Raw genomic sequence first — 24,939 nt, forward strand, 5'->3', positions numbered from 1 at the left:
ATTATTTCAGGTTATGACAAGTTATGACTGTTATAACCCTGCCAAGCACATCTCAAGTCAATATAACATGTCGCAGAACATTTCCAATACACACCAGGGGTGCAGCCTTCTACTATAGAGTGATATAGCGTGATGTTGGCACACTCCAGGATGGTTCAGAGTTTACCTCTCATCACCCTCATTAGCCTGACTGGGATAGCACCCCCTCTAGAGGTAGAGGAGGAAACTGCACCCATGTTGCTGGCCTCTATCTCATCTCTCACTAGTGTGTGTGTGGGGGGGGCACTGTGTAAGATGGTTTTTATCTTCAACTAAGTGATAAGCCAGTGGCTACACAGTTTTCGGTAAATTTTACTGCATGTCATCACCAGTCCTGCAGTGTGAAGTGTTGCCTGTGGTTTTGGTTCAGGATGTTGTCGTGACAAATGACTGTATTTAACTCTCTCCAGTACAGTGGTTTTCAAGTAGTTGACGGCAAGATATTTTATATTATAAATATTCCGCAACCACGCAAATGGTGGTCCGCAAGAGCTTTTGATGGGGATTCGGTGGTCACCAGAACGGAAAAGGAAACGCTTATCTAGTACAAACTGTGAGAACTCAACACCCCAAATACTCGAAAGAGAAACCTTCTCAGGTCTCATACTCAGAATAAATGAAGCATAATGACATGAAAACCCCATCTGTATAAATAGCATGGTGAGAAAATCCCTCATATTTAACTTGCTGCATGGAAATTCATCCTAATTTCACTATCGAGCAAAACTACACAGTGTTCAACGGATTAGGAAGTCTTCCCATTTCATATACTGACCAGGTGTATCCAGGGGAAAGCTATGATCCCTTATTGATGTCAGTTGTTAAATCCACTTCAAGCAGTGTAGAGGAAGGGGAGGAGACAGGTTAAAGAATGATTTTTAAGCCTTGAGACAATTGAGACATGGATTGTGTATGTGTGCCATTCAGAGGGTGAATGGGCAAGACAAAACATTTAAGTGCCTCTGAACAGGGTATGGTAGTAGGTGCCAGGAGCACCGGTTTGAGTGCGTCAAGAACTGTAACGCCATTGGGTTTTTCACGCTCGACAGTTTCCCGTGTGTATCAAGAATGGTCCGCCAACAAAAGGAAATCCAGCCAACTTGACACAACTGTGGGAAGCATTGGAGTCAACATGGGCCAGCGTCCCTGTGGAACGCTTGACACCGTGTAGAGTCCATGCCCCGACGAATTGAGACTGTTCTGAGTGCAACTCAATATTAGGACAGTGTTCCTCATTTTTTTTGTCCACTCAGTGTAGAAAGACTATAGACTGAAGCATCACCAGCAAAAGAAATGACACAAACTTCATTTCCAGTCTATAACAGACACTTCTTTAAAAGACGTGATACATATAGATGTGTGGCAACAAAAAAAACATGTCCATTTACTATGATACCCTTACCTTTGAAAGTATCGCCAACCAGAGAAGTGAAATGTTGTGCAATTTAAAAAAGACCAAAGCCTGCTCATCCAACTGTGACTGTCCCAGCTGGCTGCATTGGTAGAGCATGGCGCTTGTAACGCCAGGGTAGTGGGTTCGATCCCCGGGACCACCCATACGTAGAATGTATGCACACATGACTGTAAGTCGCTTTGGATAAAAGCGTCTGCTAAATGGCATATATTAGGTAGGTTTTACTCCAGAACACTGCCTCACCGTGTCAGTCCTGGAAACTACGCCTTCAATACAGAGAACATCAGTAATACTCCACCTTATCACAACACTGCCTCTCTCGCCTGAACACACGTGTTCCAGGCCTTCCACACCTTTTTTGCTGCGGACTTCGGTCCACTTGACTCTGAAGGGCCAATAGGGCTGATGGGTTCTGAGGAAGTATTTGACTCTCAAAGCAGGAAGTCTGTGGTTCATTCGCAGGGCGTAAGTGACAAACAAGATCATCTAAGTCCGCATCTCTACAGACATAAGCAGACGTAGGGAGGACTGTGTGTGCGGGTGAGAGTGAGAGAGTGTGAGAGAAATGTCAACCAAATCCTTTGTTAAATGATTGATTTGTTTCCTTTTAATATAATGTTTAAAATGAGTTTGTTTTGTTGATTGTGTTTTGTGTATGTTTATGTTTGTCTGTGCAATATGTGTCCTGCTGTATTTTACTCGTTTTATGTCGTATTCATTTTTTTTGTCCTATGAAATTGTATATACAGAGGCAAGAAAAAGTATGTGAACCCTTTGGAATTACCTGGATTTCTGCATAAATTGGTCATAAAATGTGATCTGATCTTCAACTTAGCCACAATAGACACAGTGTGCTTAAACTAATAACACACATAGTACTGTATTTTTCTTGTCTATATTGAATATATCATTTATACATTCACAGTGTAGGTTGGAAAAAGTTTGTGAACCCCTGGGCTAACTACTTCCAAAAGCTAATTGGAGTCAGGAATCAGCTAACCTGGAGTCCAATCAATGAGAAGAGATTAGAGATGTTGGTTAGAGCTGCCTTGCCCTATAAAAAAACAATCACAAAATGTGAGTTTGCTATTCACAAGAAGCATTGCCTGGTGTGAACTATGCCTCAAACAAAGGAGATCTTAGAAGACCTAATATGAAGAATTGTTGACTTGCATAAAGCTGGAAAGGGTTACAGAAGTGTCCCTAAAAGCCTTGATGTTCATCCGTCCACAGTAAGACAAATGTTATAAACTGAATGTTCAGCACTGTTACGACTCTCCCTAGGAGTGGCTGTCCTGCAAAGATGACAGCAAGAGCACAGCGCACTAATCTCATTGAGGTTAAAAAGAATCCTAGAGTGTCAGCTAAAGACTTACAGAAATCCCTGGAACATGTTAACATCTCTGTTGAGTCTACGATACGTAAAACACTAAACAAGAATGGTGTTCATGGGAGGACACCACGGAAAAAGCCGCTGCTGTCCAAAAAAAAACCATTGCTGCACGTCTGAAGTTCGCAAAAGAGCACCTGTATGTTCCACAGAGCTTCTGGTAAAATATTTTGTGGACAGATTAAACTAAAGTTGAGTTACTTGGAAGGAACACAACAACACTATGTGTGGAGAAAAAAAGGCACAGCACACTAACATCAAAACCTCATCCCGAATGAAAACTATGGTGGAGGGAGCATCATGGTTTGGGGCTGCTTTGCTGCCTCAGGGCCTGGACAGCTGGCTTTCATGGACAGAAAAATGAATTCCCAAGTTTATCAAGACATTTTGCAGAAGCATGTTAGGCTATCTGTCTGCCACTTGAAGCTCAACAGAAGTTGAGTGATGCAACAGGACAATGACCCAAAACACAGAAGTAAATCAACAACAGAATGGCTTCAACAGAAGAAAATATGTCTTCTGGAGTGGCTCAGTCAGAGTCCTGACCTCAACCCGATTTAAAATGCTGTGGAATGACCTCGGGAGCGGTTCACACCAGACATCCCAAGAATATTGCTGATCTGAAACAGTTTTGTAAAGAGGAATGGTTCAAAATTCCTCCTGACCGTTGTGCAGGTTTGATCCGCAACTACAGAAAACGTTTGGTTGAGGTTATTGCTGCCAAAGGAGGGTCAACCAGTTATTAAATCCAAGGGTTCACATCCTTTTCCACCCTGCACCGTGAATGTTTATATGGTGTGTTCAATAAAGACATGAAAACGTATAGTTGTTTGTGTGTTACTAGTTTAAGTCGACTGTGTTTGTCTATTGTTGTGACTTAGATGAAGATCAGATCACATTTTATGACTAATTTATGCAGAAATCCAGGTAACTCCAAAGGGTTCACATACCTTTTCTGGCCACTGTACATGGCTCCAGTGGAGGCTGTTGAGGGGAGGACGGCTACCAATAATGGCTGGAATGGAGTCAATGGAATGATATCAACCACATGGAAACCTCATCTGTGATGTGTTTGATACCATTCCAGCCATTATTATGGGCCATCCTCCCCTCAACAGCCCCCACTGGAGGGCTATCTTGAACAAGAGACACTGGTCTCAATGGTGACTTCGTGCTAAAATAAAGGTAAAAAATAAAATAAAAAACATGGTGTGGTAATTTCATACCAAAAACAAATTTCCACAGAACCCATCAGCATTTTTCTGATATTCTGGCATCATTTCAATTATGATATCACACTGGTGGAGAAAAGCAAGGCAGGGCAACAGCTTGCCGATAGACTGTTTCCAGAGAACGTGTTGGTGGCACCCACACATGCTGACAGTAGGCTCAGTCCTCCCACACAGTAGCTGCCAAGTCGAAGCAATTCTGTGGAAGTATGACCCTGACTCTCTCTCACCGGCCACCTGCCACAGCCAGGAACACTTGCAGTATGTTTACTGCACTCAATGAACAGTAGATGCAGTATACAATACTAAGCCAAGGTCAACATCAATGCACTATCAGTCTGTCTGTCTACTGTGATTGTTGGTGACAACCCAGCTTCACAGTACACCAGCTGATGCTGAGCTCCATCACACAATTGATGCCAGTTCTAGTAACTGTGTTAAGATCTGTGAAGTGATGCATACCAGCCTTTTGGCAAAGACACAGTACTGGGTGTGTGTGTTAGTGAGTGGGTACGCACAGTTGAAGTCAGAGGTTTATATACACCGTAGCCAAATACATGTAAACTTCGTTTTTCACAATTCCTGACATTTAATACGAGTAAAAATTCCCGTCTTAGGTTAGCTAGGATCACCACTTTATTTTAAGAATGTGAAATGTTAGAATAATAGTAGAGAGAATGATTTATTTCAGCTTTGATTTATTTCATCACATTCCCAGTGGGTCAGAAGTTTTCATACCCTCAATTAGTATATGGTAGCATCACCTTTCAATTGTTTAACTTGGGTCAAACGTTTTTGGTAGCCTTCCACAAGCTTCCCACAGTAAGTTGGGTGAATTTTGGCCCATTCCTCCTGACAGAGCTGGATTAACTGAGTCAGGTTTGTAGGCCTCCTTGCTCGCACACGCTTTTTCAGTTCTGCCCACAAATTTTCTATAGGATCGAGGTCAGGGCTTTGTGATGGCCACTCCAATACCTTGACTTTGTTGACCTTAAGACATTTTGCCACAACTTTGGAAGTATGCTTGGGGTCATTGTCCATTTGGAAGACCCATTTGCGACCAAGCTTTAACTTCCTGACCGATGTCTTGAGATGTTGCTTCAATATATCCACATAATTTTCCTTCATCATGATGCCATCTATTTTGTGAAGTTTATCCAAAAAGTAGCATCTATTTTGTGAAGTTTATCCAAAAAGTATGATCTTTGTCCCTGTGTGCAGTTGCAAACCGTAGCCTGGCTTTTTTATGGTGGAGCAGTGGCTTCTTTCTTGCCGAGCGGCCTTTCAGGCTATGTCAATACAGGACTCATTTTACTGTGGATATAGATATTTTTGTACCTGTTTCCTCCAGAATCTTCACAGGGTCCTTTGCTGTTGTTCTGGGATTCATTTGCACTTTTCGCACCAAAGTCTCCTTCCTGAGCGGTACGATGGCTGCATGGTCCCATGGTGTTTATACTTGCGTACTATTGTTTGTACAGATAAACGTGGTACCTTCAGGCGTTTGGAAATTGCTCCCAAGGATGAACCAGACTTGTGGAGGTCTTCAATTTTTTTTCTGAGGTCTTGGCTGATTTCCTTTGATTTTCCCATGATGTCAAGCAAAGAGGCACTGAGTTTGAAGGTAGGCCTTGAAATACATCCACATGACATCATTTTCTGGAATATTCCAAGCTGTTTAAAGTCACAGTCAACTTAGTGTATGTAAACTTCTGACCCACTGGAATTGTGATACAGTGCATTATAAGTTAAATACTCAGTCTGCAAACAATTATTGGAAAAATGACTTGTCATGCACAAAGTAGATGTCCTAACTCACTTGCCAAAACTAAAAACAAAACTGTATGTATGTATGTATGTATGTATGTATGTATGTATGTATGTATGTATGTATGTATGTATGTATGTATGTATGTATGTATGTATGTATGTATGTATGTATGTATGTATGTATGTATGTATGTATGTATGTATGTATGTATGTATGTATGTATGTATGTATGTATGTATGTATGTAGGCCTTCTCACCTGTGCTGGACTTGGCGCGGTGGTGTGTGTCCAGGAAGTCCTGCAGCAGCTGTGATTGGTTGAGAAGTGGGGTCGGGGTCGAGGGACCAGAGTTTAGGGGTGAGGTGGACACGGCTTCCCGTCTGAGGGTCAGCTGGAGGGTCTGCTCCGAAAACAACATCTGGATCAGACCCAGGTCCAGAGTGGACACGCCTCGACCGTTCAGAACCACAATCTCATCATCTGGTCTCAGCCCTGGGAGAGGAACGAACACAAAACAAACACAGGAAGAAATAAGGGCACACTATAATTACACAGTACCATCGAGATACGCATGAACACTTCAATATGAATCATGTTGAAGTCAAAGTCAAGTGAACATACCTTCACTAAAGGCCAGTCCATCAGACAGCACCTCACTGACAAATATGCGGCTGTTCCTCTGTCCGTCTATGTGGCCTGTCACAGCAAAGCCTGACAACAGAGACGAGAGAAGAACGATGGTTCGCAGGGTGCAATGACCATAAGTAATTACATACAGCCAATTATTTATAGGATGTCTGTGGCAATGACACACATACGGTTCCCTGTCTGCTAGAGAACAACAACACTCACCAAAGTCCCCAGTGCAGGCAGGTCTGGTCATCTGCAAGGTGAACACATTCAGCAGGAACACCTCAAGCTCATCATACAACTGCACAAAAGAGGGACAACTCAGCTTAGAAAGCACAACTCCACACGTCAACTGGTGATGTTAAACACAACTTCAACAACGTTAGTGTTCTATGCATTTCCAGGGAAGTATTATGCTGAATAGTGTGTTTTCTCACCAGGTCATGTAGTAGTTCGCTTGGTGCAGGGGTGCGGACCTCTACGTTCTGGGCCAAGCATCTGTGTAGTCTGAGGCAGTGCAGGCTAGGGTCCAGCTGATTCAACTGTGACAGGAAAACACTGTCAAGCACCCTGAATGCAGCAATACACAGCAAATACAACTAGTCTAGGCCAGATACCTGGTCTCATGTGACATGGGATGTCTTCACTTACAGCTCCAAGGTGATTAAGATGAAGTGGCATCGAGTATGACCTGTGGAATTAATAAAGTGTGTGTGTACATGTGTCTGTGCTGTGTGTAGGGCTGTGACAATACCAGCGTCGCGAAATAGAAAAAATGAAAACACGGTCCTTTAAAAACCTGCTGTATAAATATTGTGTGCTTTAGCTTGGAAAACAAATGTGACTCTGGATTTATTTTTTATTTCACCTTTATTTAACCAGGTAGTCTAGTTGAGAACAAGTTCTCATTTGCAACTGCGACCTGGCCAAGATAAAGCAAAGCAGTTCGACACATACAACACAGAGTTACACATGGAATAAACAAACATACAGTCAATAGTACAGTATAAACAAGTCTATATACAGCATGTGCAAATGAGGTAGGATAAGAGAGGTAAGGCAATACATAGGCCATGGTGGTGAAGTAATTACAATATAGCAATTAAACACTGGAATGGTAGGATGTGCAGAAGATGAATGTGCAAGTTGAGATACTGGGGTGCAAAGGAGCAAGATAAATAAATAAATACAGTATGGGGATGAGGTAGATTGGATGGGCTATTTACAGATGAGTTATGTACAGATGCAGTGATCTGTGAGCTGCTCTGACAGCAGGTGATTAAAGCTAGTGAGGGAGGTAAGAGTCTCCAGCTTCAGAGATTTTTGTAGTTCGTTCCAGTCATTTGTAGCAGAGAACTGGAAGGAGAGGCAGCCAAAGGAAGAATTAGCTTTGGGGGTGACCAGTGAGATATACCTGCTGGAGCTCGTGCTACGGGTGGGTGCTGCTATGGTGACCAGTGAGCTGAGATAAGGCGGGGCTTTTCCTAGCAGACGCTTGTAGATGACCTGGAGCCAGTGGGTTTGGTGACGAGTATGAAGCGAGGGCCAGCCAATGAGATCATACAGGTCGCAGTGGTGGGTAGTATATGGGGCTTTGGTGACAAAACCGATGGCACTGTGATAGATTTTGTAAATGACATCGCCAAAGTTGAGGATCGGTAGGATGGTCAGTTTTACAAGGGTATGTTTGGCAGCATGAGTGAAGGAGGCTTTGTTGCGAAATAGGAAGCCGATTCTAGATTACATTTTGGATTGGAGATGTTTAATGTCAGTCTGGAAGGAGAGTTTACAGTCCAACCAGACACCTAGGTATTTGTAGTTGTCCACTTATTCTAAGTCAGAACCGACCAGAGTAGTGATGCTGGACGGACGGACAGGTGCGGGCAGCGATTGGTTGAAGAGCATGCATTTAGTTTTACTTGCGTTTAAGAGCAGTTGGAGGCCACAGAAGGAGAGTTGTATGGCATTGAAGCTCATCTGGAGGTTAGTTAACACAGTGTCCAAAGAAGGGCCAGATGTATACAGAATGGTGTCATCTGTGTAGAGGTGGATCAAAGAATCACCCGCAACAAGAGAGACATCATTGATATATACAGAAAAAGAGTCGGCCCGAGAATTGAACCCTGTGGCACCCCCTTAGAGACTGCCAGAGGTCCGGATAACAGGCCCTCCGAATTGACATACTGAACTCTATCAGAGAAGTAGTTGATGAACCAAGCGAGGCAGTCATTTGAGAAACCAAGGCTGTTGAGTCTGCCGATTAGAATGTTGTGATTGACAGAGTCGAAAGCCTTAGCCAGGTCAATGAATACGGATGCACAGTACTGTCTCTTATCGATGGCGGTTATGATATCGTTCGGATGACAATGTTTATTTCCAACAATAGGGCTGTTTTCCTAAAGAAGTTAAAAATCATCTTTGTGTCTCCTTGCCATGATACTAACAAGTATCGCAATCCTGGTATCGTCCCGGCACAAGAAGTGTGGGTGAGAATGAACTAGCTAGCCATCCACTCTGTCACACACCTGAGAGAGACAGAGTGAGGGCAGGTGAGTGTGCCAACACACAGGTCAGAGAGTGCAGTGTGTGTGGGCCGGGAGACAGACGGACAATGAGACAGAGACGGCCAGACAGACAATGAGACAGAGACGGCCAGACAGACAATGAGACAGAGACGGCCAGACAATGAGACAATGAGACAGGACGGCCAGACAATGAGACAGAGACGGCCAGACAATGAGACAGAGACGGCCAGACAATGAGACAGAGACGGCCAGACAATGAGACATGAGACAGGCCAGACAATGAGACAGAGACGGCCAGACAATGAGACAGAGACGGCCAGACAATGAGACAGAGACGGCCAGACAATGAGACAGAGACGGCCAGACAATGAGACAGAGACGGCCAGACAATGAGACAGAGACGGCCAGACAATGAGACAGAGACGGCCAGACAATGAGACAGAGACAGTAAACATCTGGAACATTCTACAGAGTTCTACAATGGGCATAACAATAAATAAATACATGAGTGTGTCACAAATGGCAGCAGAGTGTGGGTTGGTCAAATTACTCACAGATTGGAGCTTTTAACATGATTACATTGACAGAGTGTCGTTTAAAAAATAAATAAAAGCAGGGTCAATAAAAGCAAGGCATAACCTAAAGTAAAAGCTTCTCTCTTAAGTGCCTCTATTCAAATCAAAGATATATCTGCCATAATATTAACACTCACAGGGCTTCGTTCTGGGAACGTGAACATCATAACAAAATCACTTCTCTGTGACTCTCACCTTGCAGGCTAGGGAGACGACATCAGCCACTGTATGGTCTCGTCTCATAGGCACTTGGATGGCGTGGCTGTCGGGCATGTACACACAGGTCAGTGTTTCTCCACTGCTCTCCCAAAGGCCACTCTCGGGGGGAGCCAGAGAGTAGTGGTTGGCCAAGCTGTCCAGTCTCTGAAAGTAGAGAGATGGCGGGAGAGAGAGGGCAAGAGAGAGAGAGAGAGGGCGAGATGGCGAGAGAGAGGGCGAGATGGCGAGAGAGAGGGCGATATGGCGAGAGAGAGGGCGAGATGGCGAGAGAGAGGGCGAGATGGCGAGAGAGACGGAGAGAGGGCGAGATGGCGAGAGAGAGAAAGAGGGCGAGATGGCGAGAGAGGACAAGATGGCGGGAGAGAGAGAGGGCGGGATGGCGGGAGAGGGCGGGATGGCGGGAGAGAGAGAGGGCGAGATGGCGGGAAAGAGAGAGGGCGAGATGGCGGGAAAGAGAGAGGGCGAGATGGCGGGAGAGAGAGAGGGCGAGATGGCGGGAGAGAGAGAGGGCGAGATGGCGGGAGAGAGAGAGGGCGAGATGGCGGGAGAGAGAGGGCGAGATGGCGGGAGAGAGGGCGAGATGGCGAGAGAGAGGGCGAGGTGGCGAGAGAGAGGGCGAGGTGGCGAGAGAGAGGGCGAGGTGGCGAGAGAGAGGGCGAGAGAGAGGCGAGGTGGCGAGAGAGAGGGCGAGGTGGCGAGACGAGGTGGCGAGAGAGACGAGGTGGCGAGAGAGAGGACGAGGTGGCGAGAGAGAGGGCGAGGTGGCGAGAGAGAGGGCGAGGTGGCGAGAGAGAGGGCGAGGTGGCGAGAGAGAGGGCGAGGTGGCGAGAGAGAGGGCGAGATGGCGAGAGAGAGGGCGAGATGGCGAGAGAGAGGGCGAGATGGTGAGAGAGAGAGGGCGAGATGGCGAGAGAGAGAGGGCGAGATGGCGAGAGAGAGAGGGCGAGATGGCGAGAGAGAGAGAGAGAGAGGGCGAGAGAGAGAGGGCGAGAGAGAGAGAGGGCGAGAGAGAGAGGGCGAGAGAGAGAGAGGGCGAGAGAGAGAGAGGGCGAGAGAGAGAGAGGGCGAGATGGCGAGCGAGGAGAGAGGGCAAGATGGCGAGAGAGAGAGGGCAAGATGGCGAGAGAGAGATAGGGCGAGATGGCGAGAGAGAGAGAGGGCAAGATGGCAGAGAGAGAGATAGGGCAAGATGGCGAGAGAGAGATAGGGCGAGATGGCGAGAGAGAGATAGGGCGAGATGGCGAGAGAGGGTGAGAGAGAAAATCAGTCAGCGGACAGATCAATAGGCTTCTATTAAACCGATGCAGAAACTGGCAGTGACTCAAAGTTCAGTGCAGAGATGTCATGCAATTAGCCATTTAGACATCGCAGGGTGGAGTCGTTTCATATAATAACCATCATAATGATGGTGGACACAAGAGGATTGATTACAGGGGGCTATTGGCAGAGTTTGCGAGGAACGTGTCTAGACGGGCGACATCTGCACAGATCTACAAAAAGACCTAGCATCATCATGATAATAATAGCCCCATTTAGTTCTAAGTGCCATCCAGATGATTTCATGTTTAGTGACGGATTAATGGCTGCCTTTACAGGCTCTTTCCAGGAGACCATCTGAGGCCCTTAGGCCAATTATTCCCTATCCACATTAACAATGAGGTTGGGGTTAGCATTAATGCTGGGTTGTGTCCTGCCACTGGGCCTCAGAAGCTGCAGTATTTGGCTTTTGGTTGCGACTCCATGTCTCTGAAGGGAAAGAGATTGTGGGCGACGCCACAGTAACACCACAGACCACAGCTGCTATACAGGCTCCACAACGCGAAGAACCACTCAAACATGTTTCAAAAGTCACAACGAGATAGACATTTCCAGTTGCTATGGTAAGGTCTGGAGGAGAGAGGTGGAGGTCTGCCACTTGGAGAGCCAACAGAGTGGTGTGTGTGGCTCCTGGATGCGGTCTGTCTGTCTGCTGGTGTGTCACAGAGGAAAACCTTGGGAGACATTCTCCCCCAGAGACCTGACTGGGAGACTAAGGTCTCTTTGACTCGGTCTATGTTTGTCGGGCATGTTTGTCTAACCCTAAAATAGTCTTTATCCCCAGGTCCCAACAAGGGACAATTTTCCTTTTTTAACTATCCTTGTGGGGACTTTTGGGGATTTCACACACACACACACACACACACACACACACACACACACACACACACACACACACACACACACACACACACACACACACACACACACACACACACACACACACACACACACACACACTGGCTTTCTGACCAAGGTGGCTAGAAAAAAACAGTCATTGAATTTTCCAACAACATGTCCATTTGGAAAGAATAACCTGACAGAACACTGCCAGCATAAAGCCTACCAATGTTTTGGCCAATGTGTTGCTCAAACCTTTGGGTAGACAAGCAACAGAGAGCTGGTTCTTCTACAACTTTCTGTCCTCTCCTGTGGGTTAATGAGGCCATGTTTATACATTCAGAGAGAAAAACGGGTTGTCATGGCAAAGGTTGCATAACATCCACCCTGTCTGTCTGTCTGTCCATCTAACACGGTGTGACTGGAAACTAAACGTTCAGTTGGCGCTTGGTGACCAGTCTGCCTCTTCACCTCAAGCACAGTAGCTGCCGAGTGACTGTGCACTCATTCATGGCCCCAGGCAGGGTTGTAATGGCCTGGTCAACTTTCCACAGGCCAAGCCAAGCCTCAGCATGCATCAGCCCTCAATGTGTGTGTGTTTGTTTGCAAACCCAAACTTCAGTATTTCCTAACTTAAGAGGGGAAATCATTTCTAGCAGCCAACAACCATCCGGTACCTTCTAAAATGGAATCAAGAGTAATGGACACTTCATGTCAGCGCTAACCACCACTCCAAAACACTTTCAACTCTGAACAGTACCTTCTAGCAACAGGCGAACATACAAACACTACAGCTCGGGCAAATCTTCGTGTAACATAGAAATGTACAATTTTTTTTAAACAAGAGGAAATGTATTAACTTCTTATGGATAGGGGGCAGCATTTTCGTGTGTTTGGATGAAAAGCGTGCCCAGAGTAAACTGCCTCCTACTCAGTCCCAGATGCTAATATATGCATATTAGTAGTAGTATTGGGTAGAAAACACTCTGAAGTTTCTAAAACTGTTTGAATGATGTCTGTGAGTATAACAGAACTCATATGGCAGGCAAAAACCTGAGAATAAATCCAACCAGGAAGTGGGAAATCTGAGGTTTGTAGGTTTTCAACTCAGCCCTTATTGAATATACAGTGGGATATGGGTCATCTTGCACTTCCTAAGGCTTCCACTATATGTCAACACTGATGAAGATCATCAAAGGTAAGTGAATATTTATAATGCTATGTCTGACTTATGTTGACTCCAACATGGCGGATATATTATTGGGTTGTGTATGTCATCTGGGACTGTACTCAGATTATTGCATGGTTTGCTTTTTCCGTAAAGCTTTTTTGAAATCTGACACAGCGGTTGCATTAAGGAGAAATATATCTTTAAATCTGTGAATAACACTTATTTTATTAATGTTTATTATGAGTATTTCTGTGATTTGACGTGTCTCTGTGCAAATTCACGGGATGTTTTGGAGGCAAAGCCAAATGTAAACTGGGGTTTTTGGATATAAATATGAACTTGATCGAACAAAACATACATGTATTGTGTAACATGTTGTCCCGGGAGTGTCATCTGATGAAGAATATCAAAGGTTAGTGATTAATTTTATCAATATTTCTGCTTTTTGTGACTCCTCTCTTTGCTTTTTGTGACTCCTCAAATCGCTGTATGCTTTCTGTGACTAGTTGCTGACCTAACATAATGTTATGTTCTGCTTCGCCGAAAAGCTTTTTTGAAAGCAGGGAGAAGCTAACATAACCGGCACTTCCTTACCTCTGACCTCACATGCAGTAAGGTGGCGGTGCTCACGGGTAACAAAGCGTGGCAGAAAAGGAGGGATGGGGGCGGCAACAGCACAGCGGCAGAGGAAGGGGGTGAGAGGTCAACTACAGTACAACAGGTCAGAGAACTGCTGGTTGAATAGAGGCGGTGACAGGTGGAACAGGGGCATGGTGGGGGAATTGGGGTCAGGGGGATCTCACAGGACTGACATGGTCTGTCACAGTCTCTGGAGAGCCAAAGATTTGTACAGGAGCACCATGATGCCATTCATTCCTAAGGGATACAGGTGATGAGGGTTCGCTGGCAGCCACCATCAGAGCCCTCCATATCCCTCATCAACAAGCTGAAGCTCCCCCCGATTTGCAGCATTCCTTCCTAGCCTGTTTAAACAATGTCAACACATCACCAGCCTGTTGAGACAGCTGTGGAGAAGCCCATCTCATAAAAGAACATAGCCACACCCCCCCCCCCCCCCCCCCCCAATCCACCCAATCCTTCAGTGGGTTATGAGAGTTGGAGATGATTGATTAATAGAACCATTGCTGAAATGAAGATCCAGAAAGACCCCAAAACGGTAGAGAACAAGTCAAAGCCATCAAACAGGAGACAGTGTGTTGACTGGATAGAGAACAGAGAGGCAGGTTGAAATGCAAATGGGGCTGGCTCGTCTCTTCTCTGAGCCATTAGATCATAAATCTCTTCAGAAATTAAAAATGGCCTCTGGGAAAGACGTGTCCTCATCCAACTCCCGGGTGGAGGGGGAAACGGGTAAAAGATTGTAACACTTTCCCAACAACATTGAAAGCTCGTCTTGAAGAAAGGCCACCTTTGTCCCTTCTTCAGCCACATCCTACTCTGTGGCTGGGTGGAGCATTTGGTGTTAGAGGTGGCCATATGGTTGTAACATTGGCCACATTCACCCTGGTCCGCTACTCTCTGACTCCATCTCAATGCAGAGCTTTGTGTCCAGAGGGGTGACGGGGGAGGCTGCCGCACAGATATACTGCTCTCGCCGTGTGTTCATTGTGACCAGACCACCCGTTTGCATGTCAAACTATCTGTCCCATAGATCCCAACACATTCAGGACAAGTTGTTTTGTATGGATGAACAGGGGTGCAGAAGAGCTACAGACAACAGAGGTACAGTTCTATCTGTGTGAGAGAATTCTAGACAGTATTTGGAACTGCCTGACAACAGGTGTGTTACCAAAGGGGGTTTACAGTTGCATCTACATTATGTTAGCGCTCAGATAGTGAGAATTTGTGGTATTCACTCCCCACTTCCACACTGAGAGAGCTTCTCAGCACTGTCTCGCAATACTTTAGAATGATCACCTTGGTGTTGTAAAGAGGAGCCCCTAAATACACCACCTGAACAAGTCTGGAGGTTTAACCCCCAGCTGCTTAAGGCGTCCGCATAATTCCTATCCCAAACAGTTCGGGGGGGGGGGATTCTTCAATAAGGTCTTCGTTGGCATTCAACGAGAGACGATTCCTTTTTTTTACATTTTTCTATTGCGCGACTAAGATCTCTTTGGCAAAATGAATGACAGATTTCTTGAGTTATCTTAGATTAATTATGAGTATTTTGAGGAGGTATATACTAGCTACAACACCTGAAACCCCACCTCTTTAAGGAATACCTAGGATAGGATAAGTATTCCCTCTCACCCCCCCCCCCCCCCCTTTAAGATTTAGATGCACTATTGTAAAGTGATTGTTCCACTCGATGTCATAAGGTGAATGCACCAATTTGTAAGTCGCTCTGGATAAGAGCGTCTGCTAAATGACTTAAATGTAAATGTAACATCTCAAAAAATTGGCAAACATTATTATTGGCTGCTTTTTTCTTGTTTTTCAAGCGAAAGTCTTAACCCTGCTGTGTTCTAGTCAAATAGGACCGATTTACAAGTTTTCTCTGAACTGTCATAAAGTCCCATGACTTTGTCCACACAGGGCATCTGAACACACAAAATACATTTGGATGATTTTCATTACATTTTGGGTGTTTTATTTAACTTTTGTACACCTGTGGTGTTCCCAGTCAAAAATGACCGGTCATTAGAAATGAATGAGTGAGACTACAATTAGTGTAGAACATTGAGTTCAGGCACATGCCCATTCATCAGATGGAAACACTTCCTCTCCCAGACCCCCACATGCATGTGTGTTTGAGCACAAACACACACACCCCTCAGTCCCCTTCTTGGCTTCCATGGCAACCCCCACGGGAACCTTTCCCCAATAGAATCTTCCCCCACGGGAACCACGCCTGCTGGCATTCTCACAAACAATCGCTGCATTGTTTCAATAATATATAGAACTTTTCTCGCAGCTTTGGTACATAAAGCTTTTTAGAGGCCTTGCTCACAATTCATTCTGTGGCAGCACAATGACCAAGCGATATACTGTATGTGAGGCTCTTGATCAATCTTTGATCATGACTCTGGTGAGGAGGAGAGAGTCCTTGTTAAACTTTGACACACAGTAGTCAGTGATAAATAGCGCAATATGTTATAGTCTAAATAATCCATACATTATGCTTTTTTTTAAACTCAAAAACTAGTTGTATGAGCTCAGGTCAATGAGGCCTACAGGCCATAAATAGCAAATAGAAGTTCAAAACTTATCAACTTAAGTTGATAAAAGATCTAACACGACATTAGGTGATAATATATGTATTATTATGGATTCATAATCAGCTATAATGGGTCGGTCATTTTGGACCGGGAACACAGAATGAATTAACATGAAACGAACACAACAGGACGGTGAGTATGCGAGGACACTCGTTCGGTTCGGCTAGGCACCAGCCCAACTCCAGCACGCCTTTAGACAGCGAGGGGTAGAATGTCAGCGTGGGCTTCTATCGGACACGGTGTCTAAAGGTTACTCGTGGGTAAGACGCTGAAGGTGACCAATTGGTTCCGGTAGGTTAAATAACTCACTTTAGAGCTCTATGATCTTGTCTTTGTATCGTATCTCTTCTTGTGGTTTATGTTCCCCCTTAGAACCACTGGGGTGCAGGTTTTTCTCCTTTTGATGTCCAGAAATGGCAGTCGAGTTAGACCACTGCAGATGGCAATAGAGGAATCTCAGCTTTCATCCTGATCACGCCCTACGTGAGACACGACATGCAGGCATGACCCTTAACCCCTGACCTGTGATAACACCTGGGAGAGGTTATCACGCGGCTTGCCGTCGTAATTCGTATCCATGAAGCTGGCTGAGACGCATCATTCTCCTGTTCCATGTTTCAGCCATATCACTTAGAAAACCTGGACGGTAGACGATCAGTCAATGACCCAGAAGATTGTTTGACACCTTGTTTGATATCTAATCCGAAGCAGGCATCAAACATTTTTTTTTGGTGTATTTTAACATTTTGGTATCCATATTTCTGAAAAGGGTCATAGACTCACCTCAGAACTAGTGTGTGGGAGGCAGAAGGCCTGTCCGCCTTCATCACTTTCAAAGATCTGCAACGAAAAGAAACACGCATTGACTTGACTCGTAAAAAAAATCCCCTCAGTCACCTATTAAAACAGCAGTGGCCCATAGCAGCAGACGTATTACAAAGACACACACACTGTTATTATGTAGCTAATTAAAAAGTGAGCCGTGAGGGCCCGGGGCTTTGATATCATCCCCACGGAGGACGGAGCAGAGGCACACGGCAGTAATAAGCAGTGTGGAGATCCAGAAACAGGACCGAGGATAATAAGACTGGTGTGTGGCAGGAAGAGAGATGAAAGGAGAGACCGCCCACCAGGGCAGAGAGGGGTGTGTGGGACACCTCTCCCTCTCCAGACCCTTTACTCTAGCTCTGGAGGGGGGGGGTTATACATTAGTAAAATATCCCTCGTCAACATCAGATTTGAAACTTTTCTGTTTACACATACCACCCCAACAGATCCACAGATGACGCAATCTCTATTGTACTCCACACTGCCCTTTCCCACCTGGACAAAGGGAACACCTATGTGACAATGCTGTTCATTGACTACAGCGCAGTGTTCAACACCGTAGTGCCCTCAAAGCTCATCACTAAGCTAAGGACCATGTGATTAAACACCTCCCTCTACAACTGGATCCTGGACTTCCTGACGGGCCTCCCCCAGGTGGTGAGGGTAGGCAAGACATCTGCCACGCGAACCCTCAAACGGGGGCTACGCCTCTTCCCCCTCAGGAGGCTGAAAAGGCATGGGCCTTCAGATCCTTCAAAAGTTATACGTCTACACCATTGAGAGCATCTTGACTGGCTGCATCAATGTGTGGTATGGCAACTGCTTGGCATCCGACTGCAACGCGCCACAGAGTGTATTGAGTACGGCCTCAGTCCCTGCCACCCAGGACCTCTATACCAGGCGGTGTCAGAGGAAGGCCCTAAAAATTGTTAAAGATTCCAGCCACCCAAGTCATGGACCGTTCTCTTTGCTACTGCATGGCAAGCGGTACCGGATCGCAAAGTCTGTGACCAAAAAGAACAGAACAGTTTCTACCCCCTTATGCACACTCACTGGACCCGACCCACACGCCATACTCTGTTCATTATTCAATTCATCCTGATTGCCTAGTCATTTTTACCCCTACCTACATTTACACATTACCTCAGCTACCTCGTACCCCTCGACATTGACTCGGCGCCGGTAGTCCTTGTATATAGCCTTGCTATTGTTCTTTTATTGTGTCGCTTTTGCTTTTGTCGTACTTTGTAACTCATGGTTGGGGAAGGGCTCTTAAGTCAGCATTTCACATTAAAGCCTCCACGTGTTGTATTCGGCACATGTATCAACTACAATTTGACCTGGACAAAGCCACATTCAAAGCCTCCACATGTGAGTGCATCTATTAGAATACCGTAAATACCCCAGTATGTAGACAAACAAAATTAGGATAGCAATTCAAATTATACAGGAACTTCTCATCTAAACCATGTTGCACATCACGTTGCACACTTGATTAATGCAAGGATTCACAAATGTGTGGCTATTTTAAAAGCCTTTAATATCTTTCCTGGGACTAGTATGTGTCGTCAAAGTTGTGTAGTTAGCCCTCTAAGGAAGGGTGAGTCTGCAGGTTCAGAGGGATGACCAATAACTATTCTACTGTACTTCAACCTAGCTAAACCTAAACACTCAGCCTCGCGACAGATGAGACTCGGATGAGAACATGGCCTCTCCAGACAGAAAGCAGTAGTAGTGACACATACAGTACTCCACTGACCTCTGTCTACCTAACCCATACTGAATGCAGCACAGAGCAGGCCCTGTTACAGTAGGTGTAATAACCACGGGTTGACTGTTGTAAAGCCAACTCCGTCTAGAAGTCTTAAACCTCCTCGGCCTTGTCTACTACAGCACCTAAACCCTGGCCAGGTAGCTTCTAGCGTAAAGCTACACCCTCTTGTCTAGCAGAGAGAGGAGAGGAGAGGGCCTGTCCTGTGCTGAGGGAGAGGTTCTGATTTTGGAATGACCAACCAGAGTAAATTGGATTTGGGCTTAGTCAAGGGAGATGACTCAATGTGACGTCCACACTACTCCCAGCCCTGCCCACACTACCCCCAGAGCCCTGTCCACACTACCCCCAGCCCTGTCCACACTACCCTCAGCCCTGTCCACACTACCCCCAGCCCTGTCCACACTACCCCCAGAGCCCTGTCCACACTACCCCCAGAGCCATGCCCACACTACCCCCAGAGCCCTGTCCACACTACCCCCAGAGCCCTGCCCACGCTACCCCCAGCCCTGCCCACGCTACCCCCAGTCCTGCCCACGCTACCCCCAGCGCCCTGTCCACACTACCCCCAGCCCTGTCCACACTACCCCCAGCCCTGCCCACACTAACCCCAGCCCTGCCCACACTACCCCCAGCCCTGCCCACACTACCCCCAGCCCTGTCCACACTACCCCCAGCCCTGTCCACACTACCCCCAGCCCTGCCCACACTACCCCCAGCCCTGTCCACACTACCCCCAGCCCTGCCCACACTACCCCCAGCCCTGCCCACACTACCCCCAGCCCTGCCCACACAAGACAGCAAATGTACCTGGGGTCATCCTTCTACAACCCCTTTGAAGCAGTCACTCTTAACAGGAATCAACATCATAGTGGAGCAGAAAAGTATCCCAACTGGAGAGCTACGCTTAGGAGGGAAACCTGTGAAAAATCGTGGAGCTGTTTTAATATTTAGTGGACTTACACAAACCATCTGTTTGTCGCTGCAGGGCCCGGTACAGCAGGCTGCAGTTTACCACATATGGCTTTTAATAATTCATGTTACATCACTGCTTCAACAAGCCGTGTGACACCTCAGCCTTCTGCGCTGTGAAACCAAACTGGGTCTCATTAGCTAACCTGCTAGAGCTTCCAAACACACCCTAAACAACATCATATAACACCACACACACACACACACACACACACACATATACTGTAGCCCCCCGCAGAGGGGGAGGGGTGAGGAGCAGGAAAGACCCTGCTGTTGGCATTAAGGACACATGGCCTCTTATGAAGAGGACTAAGGAGAATCAGGGGCAGGAAGTTAGCAGTGTCTACAGTTCAGATGGGTGCTTTATGTTGCCTACAATCACAGACACACCAGTCAGTCAGCTCCAGTGACAGCCACGACACGGCAGGAGAAACATTTATGAATCGACAAAGTGAAGCCTCCCTCACAGAAGAATTACACCAAGGGAAAGATCGTAGTGGTGTCCTCAAAATATTCACCTACTTCGGTCTAGGAACCACACCATTATCTAAAATACATGGATTTTCCTAATAGGCTTGATCATGGGAACCAGGTCTTTTTCCTGGTCTTAAAATAGACCACCTACTGTACTGACACTCCTGGGCAGTACCTTCAGGGTAGAGGGGGGTGGACGGACATCTACATCAATAAATAATGAACCTGTGTGGAAGTGTAATTACTAACCTGAGAGACTTAAATCCCCCTGTACCTGTGGTTGAAATGCTCTCTGTTTACATAAGAGTGGATTATGCACTTAATACTCAGAGAAAAATATGAGTTTAATGAACAAAATCTTATTGATGGGGGGGAAAAGTACCCCGGGGCCACATTTGAACTTTCTCCAAGAATTGTGAGAAAGTCATGATTTGATTTCCTCGCAGGAGTGTTATTGACTGGGCCAGTGTGTGTGTTCAGTGTGTGTGTTCAGTGTGTGTGTTCAGGTACTGTACCTGTTCTGTAGACGGCCTCTTGTCGCGGCCCTTCTTGGTGAAGTTGTCGAGGCCTTTGAGGGAGGAGAAGAGGCCTCTCTTGTTACGTGATCTCTGGCTCAGGGACATGGAGCGCCGCCTCAGTGTGGCCTCATCCCTGGAACAGATCTGACGACATAACACACCGTCAGCACGAGGATCGAACGCAGCAGCTAGACTTACAGCAATCAACCTGCTTCAACTTCAGTCTCCTACAGCAATTTGAGAGTTTACACCTTAACTGAACATCTTTAACTACTGTAGAAAACCTTTCGCGCCAGACCAGACTTCTAAACGACAAACTCTGGTCAACTAGAGTACTTTCTATATCATTTGGAGAGACAGCCCTACCCCTCAACCTTGCCATATGAAGGGCCTCACCAGAGCGTGGAAGGAGGACACAGAGAAGATACCCAGGCGTCCCAGGGCGGTTTTGGAGGGCCGGCTGGCTGCAGCTAACAGGCTCTTGGGGTTGGGCAGCTCGCCCCCCTGCAGGCTGGCCAGGTAACAGCGCATCCTGAACAGGTCCATGTTAAACTTCTCCAGGTTCTGCTCCCACTGCTGGATCTGTCGGGAGAGCGGGACGGAGGAGTGGTGATAAGGGACAGTTGGAGAGGTGGGGAGATGAGAACAGGGAGGGAGGGACAGTTGGAGAGGTGGGGAGATGAGAACAGGGAGGGAGGGACAGTTGGAGAGGTGGGGAGATGAGAACAGGGAGGGAGGGACAGTTGGAGAAGTGGGGAGATGAGAACAGGGAGGGAGGGACAGTTGGAGAGGTGGGGAGATGAGAACAGGGAGGGAGGGACAGTTGGAGAGGTGGGGAGATGAGAACAGGGAGGGAGGGACAGTTGGAGAGGTGGGGAGATGAGAACAGGGAGGGAGGGACAGTTGGAGAGGTGGGGAGATGAGAACAGGGAGGGAGGGACAGTTGAAGAGGTGGGGAGATGAGAACAGGGAGGGAGGGACAGTTGGAGAGGTGGGGAGATGAGAACAGGGAGGGAGGGACAGTTGGAGAGGTGGGGAGATGAGAACAGGGAGGGAGGGACAGTTGGAGAGGTGGGGAGATGAGAACAGGGAGGGAGGGACAGTTGAAGAGGTGGGGAGATGAGAACAGGGAGGGAGGGACAGTTGAAGAGGTGGGGAGGTGAGAAGAGGAGGGAGGGACAGTTGGAGAGGTGGGGAGGTGAAAACAGGGAGGGAGGGACAGTTGGAGAAGTGGGGAGATGAGAACAGGGAGGGAGGGATAGTTGAAGAGGTGGGGAGATGAGAAGAGGAGGGAGGGACAGTTGAAGAGGTGGGGAGGTGAGAAGAGGAGGGAGGGACAGTTGAAGAGGTGGGGAGGTGAGAAGAGGAGGGAGGGACAGTTGGAGAGGTGGGGAGGTGAAAAGAGGAGGGAGGGACAGTTGAAGAGGTGGGGAGGTGAGAAGAGGCAGGGAGGGAGGAACCGTTGGAGAGGTGAGAAGAGGGAGGGACAGGCAGAGAGAGGAGATAGGGAGGGGGAGATAGTTTAGGGTGCATTCCATCAAACTGGGATTGCTTACAGATGTGGTGGTAAGGGTGGGGGTGGCACAAGCTGCCGCTGGGTGAGGGCAGGGTATTAAGGTTGATGATAGTGAGGGGGGGTTGTGGAGCGTGTATGTGGTGTGTGTGTGTGTGTGTGTGTTTAATGCAGTCTCTCTTATTCTCTGCAATAAAAGTCATGGAAGGGAGATGCCAAGCACCAGACCACCATATAACCCTCCCCCTAAATACACACAGCACACTCACCAACAAGCACACGCACAGAGAATGAACACATGCCCTTTAACACTAAGTATGAGAGGGTGCTTCTTTTGTTAGCTTCGGAGGTTCACTTTAACGAGAGAACCGTGGAGTTAAACGACTCTCTATATAATTGACTTTAATAGTGCTGGTCTGAAGAGAGTTCATTTACAATACAGAACAGTATGGAGTCCTCCCGTGAAGGCTGATTCACATTGATGGCATTCTTCATGGTTGGGAATGACTTGGGGAGGGGAGCTGTCTGAGCCTAGAACATTCCACCATGACATCAACAGGACTGCAAAGACCAACAATGAGCCTGCTGCACAATGCTGTGTGTTCAGACAGCGCTAACACACATCAGCCCAATGACATGATCAACATCATGCCCTTCAGGAGCCAATGTGATCCTGGTGTACAGACATCTCGTGTATGGGCATGTGTCATTAATATAGTGTCATCCAAGGGTCAGAGTCTGGGCAGGGCTGTCCTAACCGTCATGCTTGGTACATCTGCTGAGATAACCCTGTATCCCCATGGCTTCTCTAAAGCCATAATGGTGTATTCTGGGGGACAGGAGAGGATACACATGGGGAGACAGGCGGATTAGGGTTTGATAGTTGATACTGTTTAATATTGGACACTGCACCGTCACTAATGGAAGCGCCACACTCAAATGTCTGATTGATTCTGCCAGGCAATGTTAATCCGTCATCGTATCAAAGAAGCATGGCCATTATCGGATTGAGAATCAGAGAGAGGTATGTATGTGTGTCTCTGTGCAGCTGGCAAAACCTGGACTAAGGCAGAGAGACGCTATCATCACAGTGAAGGCATGCTGCACCCATCTGGCTTTAGAGAAATCCTACCTAGTCTCTATTTAGTCCCATATCAGGCCCATTAAAAAAGGCAGGAATGGGCCTTCCCTTAGAGATACAGCCTCCTTTGATGTTCCTCTGCAACATCTTTTCTCCCCCCCGCTGGCACTGATTTTGAGAAGGGGGAGGGTAAACATCAAAGTGCCCCTTGTTGCACCCCCTGCCCTCTAACCTCCCCTCATCAACAGCCGTGGGCTCCCGTCTCGGGGCCTAACCCCGCCCTTTCCCCTCTGACCCTATCATTGGCTCCAGAGTGCTCTGTCTCTCTGTCCCGAGGTGCCGCGATAGCTAACGTGGAACAGACACTAAGTCAGTTGGGAAGACAGACACTGCCCTCCATGTCATTCCCACGAGCCATTCATCTTTTTCGCGTTTTCAGATGTTGAGCTCTCATGTCTTGCTGTGGAAGTAGATTCCCTATGAATCTGATATATACTCTTAAGTAGGTGGGGAGTTGATAAGCTAATCTTTAGCCATCGCCGTTACATGTACAAGACAGTTTTAGCTGTGGGGAGAATCAGTGATTGGTTCTGGTTTCTCTCCTCAGACAGGCTGTTTACAGGGGATAACGCATGTTGAGAGCCCATTGTACACAACATCTGGATTCCCAATATGATGCAATGGGAAGAAGCAGCCTGCCTCTTCTCTCCCCTGAGTATGTGTTTTGACGGCCACTAGCTACATATAGGCCACTTCTACCGCTTCCAGAAATAAGACGACATGGGATTTTAGTCGCATGGTGTGATTCACGTCACATATTTTTAGGGCTGCTAGATTCCCAACAAAACAACCTTAACAGAACAGGACATTAAAACAACAACGAAAACATGTTTCTTTCAGGGACACTAACCAATACTTCTCTGTGACACCACAACACAATCGCTATAACAACCGCCGATCCTCATCATCCTCCTCACCTGGTTCTCGATGGCCTTCCTGTTCTTAGGGTCACTGACGATGGACAGCTGCAGCTCAGCCATCTTCTTCATCTTGCCGTCCATGTCTACCTTCTGCAGCAGGCCTCTGATCTGGCTCCTCAGCAGACGAAGCGTGTCCTCCTTCCCATGGCGCTTAGCGAACAGAGAGGCACTGGCAGAGTGGATGGCTGTCACCCAGTTCTCCATGTCTGTCTGGTTGCTGGCCTGACCACACAGAGGTGAGGGTGGGACATTAGACGATGGGAGGTATGAGATTAGACCATAAAATGTACAAACTAGACTATTACGGTAAAATAATCTGTTCTCAACGGTTATGCGATGGTAAGAGCACTGCAGGACGCAGCCATAATAGTGACGTCATGAACGACGTGTTAAGGGTTGGGGCTCTAAATCCGGATGATTGACAGCTATAACGCATATTGT

At 46.9% G+C, this 24,939-nt stretch overlaps 1 protein-coding gene across 6 annotated transcripts in view; it reads right to left on the reverse strand.

Moving 5' to 3' along the window:
- The window catches only part of LOC124046352 (rho guanine nucleotide exchange factor TIAM2-like), a 106,528-nt gene that overhangs the window by 36,950 nt on the left and 44,639 nt on the right, over positions 1–24,939 (reverse strand). For all 6 annotated transcript variants that reach the window (XM_046366644.1, XM_046366647.1, XM_046366646.1 and 3 more), the window contains 9 exons: positions 24,496–24,720; positions 21,321–21,506; positions 20,922–21,068; positions 17,145–17,201; positions 9,768–9,935; positions 6,910–7,014; positions 6,695–6,773; positions 6,464–6,553; positions 6,101–6,334 (listed from right to left, as the gene is read on the reverse strand). In XM_046366644.1, the coding sequence (XP_046222600.1) occupies positions 6,101–6,334; positions 6,464–6,553; positions 6,695–6,773; positions 6,910–7,014; positions 9,768–9,935; positions 17,145–17,201; positions 20,922–21,068; positions 21,321–21,506; positions 24,496–24,720 (1,291 nt within the window). The remainder of the gene's footprint in view (positions 1–6,100; positions 6,335–6,463; positions 6,554–6,694; positions 6,774–6,909; positions 7,015–9,767; positions 9,936–17,144; positions 17,202–20,921; positions 21,069–21,320; positions 21,507–24,495; positions 24,721–24,939) is intronic.

This window comes from Oncorhynchus gorbuscha, linkage group LG10 (assembly GCF_021184085.1).
Source record: "Oncorhynchus gorbuscha isolate QuinsamMale2020 ecotype Even-year linkage group LG10, OgorEven_v1.0, whole genome shotgun sequence".
Taxonomy (NCBI): domain Eukaryota; kingdom Metazoa; phylum Chordata; class Actinopteri; order Salmoniformes; family Salmonidae; genus Oncorhynchus; species Oncorhynchus gorbuscha.